At 37.9% G+C, this 13,257-nt stretch overlaps 1 protein-coding gene across 18 annotated transcripts in view; it reads right to left on the bottom strand.

Moving 5' to 3' along the window:
* ODAD2 (outer dynein arm docking complex subunit 2) overlaps nt 1-13,257 on the bottom strand; it is a 349,216-nt gene that overhangs the window by 265,778 nt on the left and 70,181 nt on the right. For 2 of the 18 annotated variants that reach the window (XM_049096754.1, XM_035713385.2), the window contains exon 9: nt 13,056-13,203. The exons of the other annotated variants lie outside the window; for them this stretch is intronic. In XM_049096754.1, the coding sequence (XP_048952711.1) occupies nt 13,056-13,203 (148 nt within the window). The remainder of the gene's footprint in view (nt 1-13,055; nt 13,204-13,257) is intronic. 18 annotated transcript variants of the gene reach the window in all.

The raw sequence follows: 13,257 nt of genomic DNA, 5'->3' as shown, positions 1-13,257 counted from the left end.
GAAATGGAAATCCAACTATAATGATGAGCCTTTATACTTCATACTTGACTAGGATATCTATAATAAAAAACACACAATCACACAGAAAATAGCAAGTATTGGTGGTTGTGGAGAAGCTGGAATCCTTCCAAGGGCATACAAATGGTTCAATCTAGGTACAGTTTGGTACTTCCTCTAAAAAGTTAAATACAGAATTAGCATATGACACGAAATTCACTCCTAGGTAACCTCAAAAAATTAAAACAGGAACTCAGTTACTTGTAAGCCAATATTTATAGCATTTTTCACAATATCAAAAGTGGAAACACACAAGTGTCACAGCAATAGATTTACTATTAAACAAAAATGTGGTTATATACTGAGATGGAATATTATTCAGCCACAAAAAGGAATGAAGTTCCGACACATGCTACACATGGATGGACCTTGAACATATTATACTAAATGTAATAACGCAAGCACCAAGTACAAATTCACGAATTCCACTTCTCCTGAGAGAAATACCGAAGGCAAATTTATATTTGATTAAAATCGAAACCAAAAGTAGATTGAGTTCCTGGAGCTGGGAAGTAGGCATGAGGAGGTTACTGCTAATGGGAACGAGTTTTGTAGTTTGAGATGATGAAAAAGATTTGAAATGGACAGTAGTATATGTGTGCACATAATTATATGCCACTCCAGTGATACACTAAGAATAGTTAAAATGAACAAATTTTATGTGCTTTGTAACAGGTTTGCCTTATATGTTCAACAACAAAGGGAAATAGAAGTTCAGAGGTGATCAAACTTACGGAAAAAACTCAAGATGATGGTACAGAGAGACGTTTTTCAGGAGCACAGAGCACACCCAGGAATAGTAAGAAAACATAGTGCTTGGATGGCGATTATGAAGAAATAACAGAATCTGATTAAACTTCCTGATGAATAAGTTTATGGAATTACAATACTCTGAAAATCACCTGGGGAATTCACTTAGTATTCTTGTATTGCTCTGCCTTTAACCTTTGCATCGATTCTAATCAAGATTTAACTACTTATTAACATACCTAGTTGTCCACCTCAAAAACTATTTCAAAACGCATGCGGACTACAGTAGGAGTACAGTTGATCTTATGCATGCATACCAGTTGAGCTACACTTCACAGATCAAATCTCAGACTAGTTATACATTCATTGGTAGGAAATACAGACAAGATAACATACATCGAAAATCTAGTTATTAAAGGGATGACTTGCTTTGATGTAGCATTATAATTCTAAAGAGATAAATAAAATTTTAAACAATCACCGAGCATATTTTACACCTATTACCTAAGAGGTTCAATGAAACTTCCTTGAATACTCACTTATAATATTTCTTCGTAATATATTGTGAAAACTCTCTAAAAATTATAAACAGAGTCCAAAATAGAATTATTCTCCAACTAAGAAGGTAACATGTCAAGTAACACTATACTATGATATTTCAAGATTCTGGTAAACTACCTGTTTAGACATATTTTCTGAAAATTTTGCCGATTTTTCTTAACCAAGAATGTGACAAGGTCTTTATACATTTCACTTTTTCTCTCTAATTAATTCTCCCCTCATCTTCTGTTTTGCCCTTTGGAAGAAAAGTTTGGTGCAATTATTAATGTGAGTAGCATTTGCCTGATCAATACATGCACAACCCAAGGCCACATATTGTTTTCTTCTCTCGAGGATCCATAACGTGCTTTTTATACATCAAAAATATGGGCAGAATTCTTCCTTCTTAAATTATCCATTTGTCGTCCATCCACTCATCCACCCATCCATCATCCATACAGTATGCTTTTACTGAATGACCTCCTTTGCTGCATAGGGCATTTTGCTAGTTAGACCAAAGGAATGGAGCTTCCTTCCTCTACTCTCCTCTAATGCAAAAAAACAAACACACACACAAAAAAAAAACATTATGCAACTTCAAAGAGAATCCTAGAGAAGTCCTATAAAAGGTCAAGATTAGAATACTTCACCATGAAAGCTTGTTTCCATTTGTCACCTCTGTTCTTGTTCTGTGTGTAAAAGAGGTTGCTAGCAGTTATTTTCTAGGATTACAACCTCCATGTAGACACCTGACACTCCAACCTTTTTCTCCACCTCTTTTTTTGTCTCTTCCTTTCCCTCACCTATCTAATAGATAAGAAGATTTGGCTCTGCCTTAACAAATGTATATATAAAAACCCATAGTTCTTTTTAATATATCGTAACCTACACATACACAAAACATCACATACTACACCCATATAACTCAGGCGTCCATGCATTTTGTCGTAATTATTGAATCATGTTCCTTATCTTTCATTCTTGGAATTGAGAGGAACATAGATATTCCATATCAAATAAGGTATTGTAGATTAGTAGCTTGTGATAGGAACAAAGTGTCCTTGCCCCTCTAGAAAGGTCAAAGTCTCTTATTTTCTGATTGGAAATTTCCTTTCTTAGAGTATCAAAACAAACCAAGGCTAAATCATATTTGCTCATCTACCCTCCCTGCTGTGCAGATATATCTGTGAGAAGATCATGCTGAGAAGAAATGCCCATAAACGCAGTCAGATGAGATGCTTGCTGGTCATCCAGAAAGTGGCACTCACATTTTGAAGCCAATCCAAACCAAGAGGTAGCAATTCTCCCAACAGTCCCTGTGGTGAGAATCCCAGTAAGGATTTAGGTTCTCCCTGCAGATGATTGCCTGTGAGGCCCCTTACATAGAAGACACCAAGGGCAGGGTTGCCAAAGGAAGCTGACCACCTAGTAAGTTCAGTGAACAGGTATGAGACAAAAAAATGAAATGTGTTCATGGGAAGATTCAGAGCACCACCCTGCTTGAGTGCTCAGGGGGTGGGAATCATGGAATGCTGTGTTTCTCCCTAGTCAGCTTCATTGGCAGCAAGTAAAAGGGAAGACTGTAAAGCTGGAGGAGGGAGAGAGGGACTGTTCCAGCTCCTCGTCCCCTGTCCCCAGCAGTGAACCTGGCAGTGGCAGCTGCTTCCCACTTAGACAACAGTTGGTTCCAGTTCCCAGGGGTTTCTATATTCCCAGAACCGGCAAATCATTACAACTCCTTGAATCCGCATTACAAACCAACCCAGGTCTCCTCTTCCAAGGTCTGGTCCTCAGCTCTGCTGTTCTGCAAAATCCTCTCCTCTGAGCTCTGAGGTAGCAGCTCCTGGGTTGTATCCATCTGACATCTGGGTGCCAGTTTCTGAGACCCCCTGTGCTCCAGCATGAGCCTGGGAACGACCATTCCTCAGATATGGAATCCCAGCTCTGTGGGAGTCCCCCTCTGAACTCCCAAGGGACCATAACCAATGTAAGCAGGGTCCCCTCCTCCAGAGGTCTAAGTCCCAGCTCTGCAAGGCGACTTCTGAGACCCTAAGGAACCAGCACAGCCTGGTGGTGCTCCTCTCCCAGGCACTGGGTCCCAGCTTCTTGGGGTGCTTCCTCCAAGCTCCACATTTTAATTCCTTCCATTGTCCTCTCTAACTACTTAGACAAAAGCTATGATTCTGCTTCTGTAGTTACCTCAGCCACCTCTTATTGCCCATAATACTTGTATAATTAATTAAGTTATTAATTAATTAATTAATCAATCAGTGAACTGATGGGTCTTACGAAGTTTTCATTTTTATAAAGTGGCGTGGGTTCCTTTGGTCATTTTCTTAGAAGACTGATTTAATGACCTGCAATAGGGAACACCGAAGGCTCATTCTGAAATGGTTTTGGATTTGCTCTGAGCAAACACATAGCAAAGGGATCTGCTTCAACCCAACAGAACAGAATCGCATTTTCTGTGAGCCATCAGCATTCAGTCCGGAACATGCTGCATTTACAGAGATGGAGCCATAGCCAAAGACAACATGGTTCAAAAATTATACATGCCATTAAAATACTCCTTCTGTACTACAAGTAACACACGAGTTTCAACATCATGGAGTTTTCCATGCCGTATACAATTTCCCCCATGAATTTGTCTCCAAGGTGGGGCTCGACATCCATTTGAAAATTCATAATCTGAAACCAATTATCGATCCAATTAAAAGACTCTGAAAATAAAATATGTTATCTTTAAAAAGTATGTCATGATTACAGTTTTTTCAAATACTCAATCCTAATGTAGCTATTGACATTTGGAAATAATAATTATTTTACATAAAAAAGCAAATCTGAGAATAATAGAAACCTGGAAAATAGAATCAATACGTTCCAAGACGTTTGTTCTCCTTTTCTGAGAATGTTCACAGTTCTATATAGTTCTTAACAGTTGTTGAGTTTAAACAGATTTAGTTGAAATGAATGATAAGATGCACATTTGAACACTCTAAAGAAAGTCTCCAGAAAACAGATGAAAATATACCATTTTAGCAAAGGGGCTGGTGGGGAGGAGGAATATCACTTTTATAATTAAAATGTAGTCAAATTGATACAACAACAAAAATATTGCAGATTAGTTTAACATAATTTATGCCTTACAACACTGTCAAGACATCAAGAAACCAGTGATCATATTTAATAGCAGACATTAAATAACCTACAAGATTAAAAAATTCATTTCATTTCTTAGTGGTAATGTATAATACTAGAAAAAACTACAAAAATGAACAAGTTTTAAACCTTACAAAGTCTTATGATATTTGCATTTATTTAACCATCTATTTAATTGTCTGAGAGAGTGAAAATAAGGCCACTTCATTGTCCTCAGAATCAGGTGAAACCCCATGAAAAGCTCTAGCAAAGCTAACATTAAATCTTTACATTTTTAGAATTAGAAATATCCATGCAATACCCTAAAATCTACTGTTAAATCAATAACAACTCCTATAATTTGTGTATGTTTAAAAAATTCTGAAAGCATTTTTGTGAACTAACTACAGAGGTTTCTTTTTTCTAAAAAAGACTCACAATGAAATACGTTTTAGAGAATGATTCAGTAGGTACAGATCAGTTGCTTAAGCAGCATGCCAACCTTCATCTTTATCTCCACTCTCAGGATCTTCATCTTTGGTAATTTTTTCAAGAATATTTACTGTGGATGTGTCTTCTTTCACCGTGTTATAATCCAAACCCAGGATTTTTGTTACAGGATCTCTGTTAGCTATCAAAACAAGTAAATAAATAAAAATGATTCTCTTGTCTTCTGTTGTAAGAAAAATAATGACTAAAAGTCCTCTGACAGCCCACCCAAATGTATGCTTCCCTTCATTAAGCTTTCTCTCATGGACCCAATTTGAATTAATCTCAACTTCTCAGATTCTACCTGCATTTGGAACTTTCTTGTACTCCTTGAGATTCTCTACCTTGTACTCGATATCATCTATCTATATCATATCTCTAATAAAACAAAGAACAAGACATTCTTTTTTTCTTTTTTTTTAATTGACTGAGGGCATTGTCATGATGGTCATTCAATTGTATCCAGAATTGATTTGAAAGTAGAAATATCTGGTCTCATTGAAGAATCATCACTAGAACTGTGTGTGTACGTGTGTGTGTGTGTATGTAACCACTGGCTTAGTGTTCACAAATGCTTTCTTTCCAAAAACACATGGTTTTCTCAGTCAAGATCTACCACCAGTCTTTTCCACCTGTTCAAAATGCTTATATTTTCTTTCTTTTTTTTTAATTTTTTTATTTTATTCATGATAGGCGACGAGTGAAAGAGAGAGAGAGGCAGAGGCGGAGGGAAGCTCAGGCTCCATGCCGGGGCCCGATGTAGGATTCGATCCTCGAGTCTCAGGATCAGCGCCTGGGCCAAAGACGAGGCGCCAAGCCAGCATCGCCACCCAGGAGATCCTCAAAATGCTTATATTTTTCTTTTTTTTTTTTAAGAAATATTCTTTTTTTTAATATTTATTTATTTATTTATTTATTTATTTATTTATTTATTTGAATGATAGCACACAGTGAGAAGAGAGGCAGAGACATAGGCAGAGGGAGAAGCAGGCTCACGCACGGGGCCCGAGCGTGTGGATGGATCCGGGTCTCGAGATCGCGCCCTGGGCCAAAGGCAGGCGCTACAAGCCGTTCAGCCACCCAGGATCCCAATGCTTATTTGTGCCAATCTTTTATGTTCAGGGTTTGGAAAAACAAATCTGAGTACTCATGCACATACCAAAGTTACAGTGAAAACTCAATACTAATTCATGATCAAGGCTGACATAGGTGTGAAAGTAGACTCTAGGTGGTTAAAACAAATTTGGTGAAGCCAAAGAACCATGTAGTTGCAAGTGAGGAAGAAGAGGCAAAGCCATATTTGGAAAGGAGGAATTTAAATAAGATGAAATATATGTATTTGAAAAGGGGCCCATGGGACTAGTTCAAAACTCCACCTGATTAGAAATAGGAGCTCAGTGATGGCATTAACTCTGCAGTGGAGATGGACTCTGGCACCAGGAAATAGCAGAAAGGCTTAGGGCTTCTTAGAAAAAAACCACAGGGAGGGAGCAGGGAAAGAGATCTAAGGAATCATCTGCACCATTTGAGCATCTAAATCATCCTTACAGCAGTCATCATCGTAAGACTCATGGAAAAAGGTATTATATGAATTCTGGGGAAGACCTAAAAACCTGCCCCCAAATTGCCCCTGCACCATGGAATCTGGACCCAAAACTAGAGTTGTACCTAGAGCTCTTACAGAAAAGGACAAAAGATGCAGCAAAGGATACACATTTGACAAACTAGAATATACTGTGCAGTCTATGTATTAAGTTCATCACTAAGGACCAATTAATGCTATTACCAACCTCCATGTTCAACTTTACTCTTAAAGATTTCGATTCCTCCTCCAGCAGGGTAGCTATGAGGTATAGATAGATAGATAGCCTAATAATGAAGGTAGGCAAGAGATAGAAAGAGCTGCTGTCTAAAGGTTCACATCTTTTTTAAATATTTTATTTATTTACTCATTCTGTAGAGTCATAGGGAGAGAGAGGCAGAGACACAGGCAGAGCAGGAGAGGAGGAGGCTGCGGCAAGGGAGCGCCGATGTAGGACTCTGATCCCGGGTCTCCAGATCACACCCTGGGCGAAGGCTGGGCAGCTTAACCGCTGAGACACCCAGACATCTCATAAATTTACATCCTAAAAATATTTTTAAGGTTCATCTTTACACCACGTGCGTAGCAGTAAAAAGAATGATTAGAGCAATGAGACCAGGCACCTCATGCCCTGAGTCCTTCTAGTCACATGATTCCAAACAGGCAAAACACTGATATGACACCATTTATGCATCTGTTAGGTGTTCTACTCATAAGAAAAATTCCAGAAAACAATTGCTCAGGCAATTGGTCACATTCTTTGAGCATGTTAGATGCTTAGACAATATGAAAATCTACATCCTTAATGAAGGGACTTGGGAACAACGACTGCACAGATTTAACATTTAAGAATGATACCACATTTGTGAATTTACATTAAAAACCCCATCTTTCCCTGACTTCATCATAGGAAGGAACCATAGTTCCTTATGGTTTTAGGGTGTAGGAGCTTTCAACTGGAGGGAACCTTACTTTAAAAATAAACATTGTTCTCTTTTTGCTTCAAACTTTCCTATCTTTCTTTAATTAATCTTTTTATCTACTGGCTAGTTGCATAAAATTACCAAATAAAATGTTACTTTAAGATTTAAAAAAAAAAAAGGCTGATGAATCAATCTGTTTGTAAGCTGGCAAACTAACATTTAAGGAAAGACTTCTATTGGAATAATATTGGAATTTTGATCTAAAAATATTGCTTTGGGGATGGCTGGGTGGCTCAGCGGTTGAACATCTGCCTTTGGCTCAGGTCGTGATCCCAGGGTCCTGGGATTGAGTCCCATATTGGGCTCCCCATAGGGAGCCTGCTTCTCCCTCTTCCATTGTCTCTGCCTCTCTGTGTGTGTCTCTTGTGAGTGAATAAATAAAATCTTTAAAAAAAACTTGCCTTGGTTGTACTAACTGGAATGGGAGGCAGCTACTTTCTGATTAGTTATTAAGAGGTCATATTCCTTCATGAATAAAAAGACAAAAACAGGCACAATGCTTCACATGCTCATTCATGCCCTTGGGTCCAGAAGCAGTAGTTCGATTTTTAATGAATAATGTGAGCTTCAGTCCTTTATTTCCAACTACGGCATGGGCATTTCTATTTGGGTATTTCATTCTCTTCAAACTCAATCTGATCCAAACCCAAGCCTCCTCATAAACTGACCTGCTTCCTTTCCTAGCCATTTCTTTGCTGCTTCCAAGATACTTCCAAGGATAGTATCCTATTCAAAGCCCCCAGCACACTCTGATCACTGCAACCCCCTGGTTACTGGTCTTCTGTCTCTTCCCAGTCTGATTCATTATGTAGACCACCTACTGCTGGACTCAACTTTCTAAATCCCTGCTTTCATCATCCTGATCCCCTGGCTGGGCTCTGATCAAAATCCCAGGTGTAGAAATAGGCATCCTGCAAGGAGGAGGCACACCTGGGAAGATGGCCCTGGGGATTGACCCCAGATGCTTCCATTATTGCCTCAAGGACCCAGGAACAAGACCAGCTGAGATGAAGCACTTCAGAGTAGCGGCAGACATCTACAAGCCCGCTTGCTAATAATCTCCCATCTGAGCCTGGAGGTAATGCCAGAGTAGTATTGACATCTTATCCTCAAGTGACAAGGAAATGCCTATAAGGGAGATAGAGCATGATTCTAGACCCAGTCTCTGTGATCCCTCCAAACTACCTAAAATCTTAACCAGTCACATTCTTGGCATCACTCTATAGCCTCCTCAATTTTCTCCTGGATTTATTTATCCTATAGTATTAAGTTCCATACCCAATCCTTCTCCAATCCACACAGTAATAGATTTCAATAGGCTTGAAACCTTGTGTCCAGAAATTCATTCTTCAGTTTCATGATAGGTATAATGTGTATGAAATGCAGACCTACTTATAGTTACAACTGTTCAACATTTTCTCTCACTTGACTGAAGAGTACCCATTTGTATTAACTTATAATACTATAATACTTGTGACTAATCCACATTTCCAAACAAAATAAAATTCTGCAACTCTCCTCCTATTTCATAAAGGGGTTCTTTGTGAATGTAACTGGTTGAGTAGTAAAACTTCCACATTTTACAAAACTTCACAGAATCAGTGTGGGATGCACCTTAACAAACTATCTTCCCCAATTGCTGGAATCGATCCAAAGCAAAACATTTTAATTGCGAGATTTTAAAGCAGCCCTGGCCAGGGAAAAATAATACCCATAGAAAGCTAGCATATACAGCAATAAAATTGCATATCTACATGGAGAAAGGGAACAGGAAAGGGAGAGGGTAAGAGAAGGTGGGAAAGATGTCAAGAGCAGAAGGAATGACTCTGGCTCACAGGGAAGAAAAACTGCTCTCAAGGAGCTGAGCATGAAGAACAGCACAGCCTGGCCCTTTGGGAACCCATTCTCTCCCCATCACACCTCCTGAGCAGAGGGTTGAGAGACAAGCCTGTACTCACTGGCTAGGCACTCTGCAAGACATAGAAGTGAGTTTAATATGGTCTTTCCATTTGAGTAGCTGACAAGACAGACAAGTTGAACCATAAAGATAGCAGAAGAAAGAATGTGTTTCTTGCTAAGGAAGCTGAAAAGGTGGTTTATTGCTTCTTTTAGAACTCGGGTACAGAGTCATCTGTTATGTGTGTGGGGGAGGAAGAAGTTGGAAGGTTAAAAAGTAAAAATGCAAAGTCTTCATTAGTTTAAAAATTAAATTGTATTCTAAAAATCTAGATTAAAAGAATATATGCATATATAAAACTTGTAAGTTGAAATGAATGTATGTCAAAGCCAAATAATTAAATATAAATTCCCTTTACTTACATGCCAAGATCTGAGCTCATAGCTCTGGATAAATAACAAGCTATAGTTCATTGACCTGTTTGGGTATTAATGAGCTCATCAAATTTTTTTCAACAATTACAGACATTGCTGTACTTGGAAAATGGTAAGTAGAAAGTCAGGTCAACATTAACATTTTTCTACTAGTGTAAGTCTACATTTAAGGCATAAGTCTGCAATTAAAATGTCAGGTGTATTTATTTTGAGATTACCTAGAGACATTCAATTTTGCATTTCATAGACTTTTAATATCCTTTTGTGTCCCCATATAAAACATTTATCTGTGTCAAAAAGCTTGAAATCATTTGTAGATATACTTTTTCTTTTATTGGCTATGTTAAGAATATCTACCTGTGGGAACTATAATAATTCCAAGCAATTTACTGTCTGGCCAAAAGTATCACATTTGCACATGATTTATTGATGAATAACTTGTGCAAGCTTAAGTAGCACTTCATCAATAAATGTTTTCCTTAGCTGTTCTGGGACAGAAATAGTGCATCCCTTTTTGGCCTGATTTATATATGGACTTATCCTAAATAGTCGAAAAACTCAAGATAGTTATCCAATAGTTAGGCTATTACGAGAAACGCTCATTGCCATGTTCACTGGGAGGATATTATTAAGGATGTCATTCACTACCACACTCACTGTCTGCTTCATTAAGTCCTCAGGGAGAAAATTCTTTCTGCTCTTAGTACCAGGATCAGTTACACACATTGGCAACTGGGCTATTTTTACCTCATGATGGTAAGAGTCTTTCCCTCATGGTATTAACTCTGTATTTCCCTCCTTTTATTGGTTGCTAGAAAATTTAAAGCAAAAGTTGAAGGCCAGCTTTGCAAGTCCAGAAGACTCCACACCATATGTTGTCTATAATAATAATAATATGTAACAGAAGCCATTATTATTACTAACGAGTACTGAGTACTTTCTGCTAAGCACTTTATATGTGTCAGATCTTTTTCATAATAATCATAAAACATGAGAACCTTTGTTTTTGCCAACTTGACCAATGAGAAAACAAACTGAAACTCACAGAGGTCAGTCAAATACCTCAAGGCTACTGAGCCAGTAAGTGGCAGACGCCTGACCCAATTAGAATCTTTCTAACATGGAAGGTCATGCTTCTAACTGCTCTGGTAGTGTGCCTCCTGGTCCATCCATGCGTCTTTCCTGTTGACTCTTTATTTCCTTTGACTAATGAAATAAAGTTAACAGACCAGAATTATTTGTATAAACACCAGGGCTCCCATCTGGCTCAAGTTGTTCAAGTGCTAGATGGCAAAATTCTCTGATGCATTTCCCTCCTCCCCGCAGAGTGACATGTGCTTTATGAGTACAGGAGAGATGGTGGGAAGATCCACGGACCTTCCTACCATCAGGAAGGTCTTCTGAGTCTGAACATTGGTGCTGTGCATGCTAGGCTGAACCACTATGTTGACTGCATGATTTGTATGCAAAGACGCCCACCAAGGGCATGTGCCTGACCATGGGGCCTGACCTCCAGCCTGTGCTCCAGATAGTTTCCAAATTCCTAGGATAGGAATATTCAAGATCCCAGAATAAGATCTCCAAATTCTTAGGAATTCTTGAAATGATAATCATTCCATGTTTTTTCCCAAATTGTATTTATATATTTTTAGGTGATAATGATGATCCTAAAAGTTTTCCATAATAATAAATAGTATATCATTTTTTGTAATAGATATGCTAAAAATTTCAGAGGTTTTCTATTAAAAAAAAACCTCAAACATATCTATTGCAATAACATGAAAAATGATCTCCACTAAAAGAGGGGAACATTACCACGAAATAAATGCCAAATCAAAGCCATTTTAAAAATTGAAGTTGATATAAAAATATTTACTATTTAAAAGATATTATTCTTAAGATGAAATTTTAAAACAAAGCATTTAATAACTAGGCTTTCAAAAGCATAGTACCTAAGGTGGGCATTAGGATTTGCTTCACAGAAGCTCCCATCCTTTTTAATGATGAAAATCTTTGATTTGCTTGCCTGGATCCTGGTCTGGCCATTGAAATCTATGTTGCAGTGGAGAATTAGAATACTTTTTCCCAATTTCTTGACTAATTTTTCTTGGGATTCAGGAAAACATAGATTTTTTTTTCCTGAGAAATACAGGGAATTGCAGCTGGGACCGTGCTAAGAAAGGGGGCATATTTTTCTTCTAAAGCAACTTTCTCAGCTACAAAGCTGTGTCCATGCAGAGGATGTTTATTGAATTCACAAAAATGTATGTATAAACTATTTTACCTGTCAGCTTTGAAGGACCTCAAGGGCACCAGAAAAGTAGCCTTAAGTAATTTAGGAGCCACATAAATATCTTTACATATTGCAAAGCCACTGGCAAATGCCCTTGATTCACTCAATCATGTAGAAAAGCTGGAGGAAACTATGAGTTAAGTAAAAATGTTTTTACGAGTACTTCTCAACTATTGCTTTAGTCCTGGCCTACCTAGACATTATCAGTATCAGTTATCCACTGATATTAATCTGGGTTTTGGCAAATCATTTTCCCTGCCCTGCCCCCATTCATGTCTTAAATACATTATATAGGCCATTATTATGTAACATGTGTTTACACATATTATGTTGAGAGTAATGAAAAGGGACTGATACATATTTTAAGTATCTACAATGTACCAAATACTATCCACATCTTTCAAATATGCTTTACCAACCCTGAAGTAATCCTATAGGACAGGTATTAACCTATTTTCCATAGGTTAAGAAAAATAAGGCTCAAAGCTATAATCAACAGCTATACTGTTGGTAAGTAACACAGCCTAGAAATTATAGTCCAACTTTAAAACAAATCCATGTTCTTGATGCCACAGCATACTGCAAGGTGTAAAATGATGGCAAGTCATAATAGCTGCTGGCTACCATGGCCCAGGGGAAAGGGTTGGTACCAGGCAGACCGGCTGCTCCACGAGGACTAACCGTGCTATCCTCAGGGTAATAAGACCTTCCCCTGTGCACACAGGGTAATAAGACCATTCCCCATGCACATTTAAATAATAACGGGAGTTTTTACTACTCTTATTTGAAAAAAAAAATATATATATATAATCAATTTGGAAGTAGAATATACATTTTTAGGAAAGGAATTAAAAGAATCATTGTAAACACAATACAAAGAGGTTTGTCTTACCTTTAAATATTTCACCAGTTTCTGAATTTGCCAATATTCAGATGGCAAATCTGCATTTGCTTCCTGACGACGATCAGGTGGTTCTTCATCTTCCTCATTCTCTGAGGAGCTGTCACTAAGAATTTCCTCAATCTTCTCAGCACTCTTACTAAGAACAATAACAACCACCACATATAATAAACATATTTATGCTACAAAATGG

This window comes from Canis lupus, chromosome 2 (assembly GCF_003254725.2).
Source record: "Canis lupus dingo isolate Sandy chromosome 2, ASM325472v2, whole genome shotgun sequence".
Taxonomy (NCBI): Eukaryota; Metazoa; Chordata; class Mammalia; order Carnivora; family Canidae; genus Canis; species Canis lupus.
This window is presented reverse-complemented; position numbering and strand designations above follow the sequence as displayed.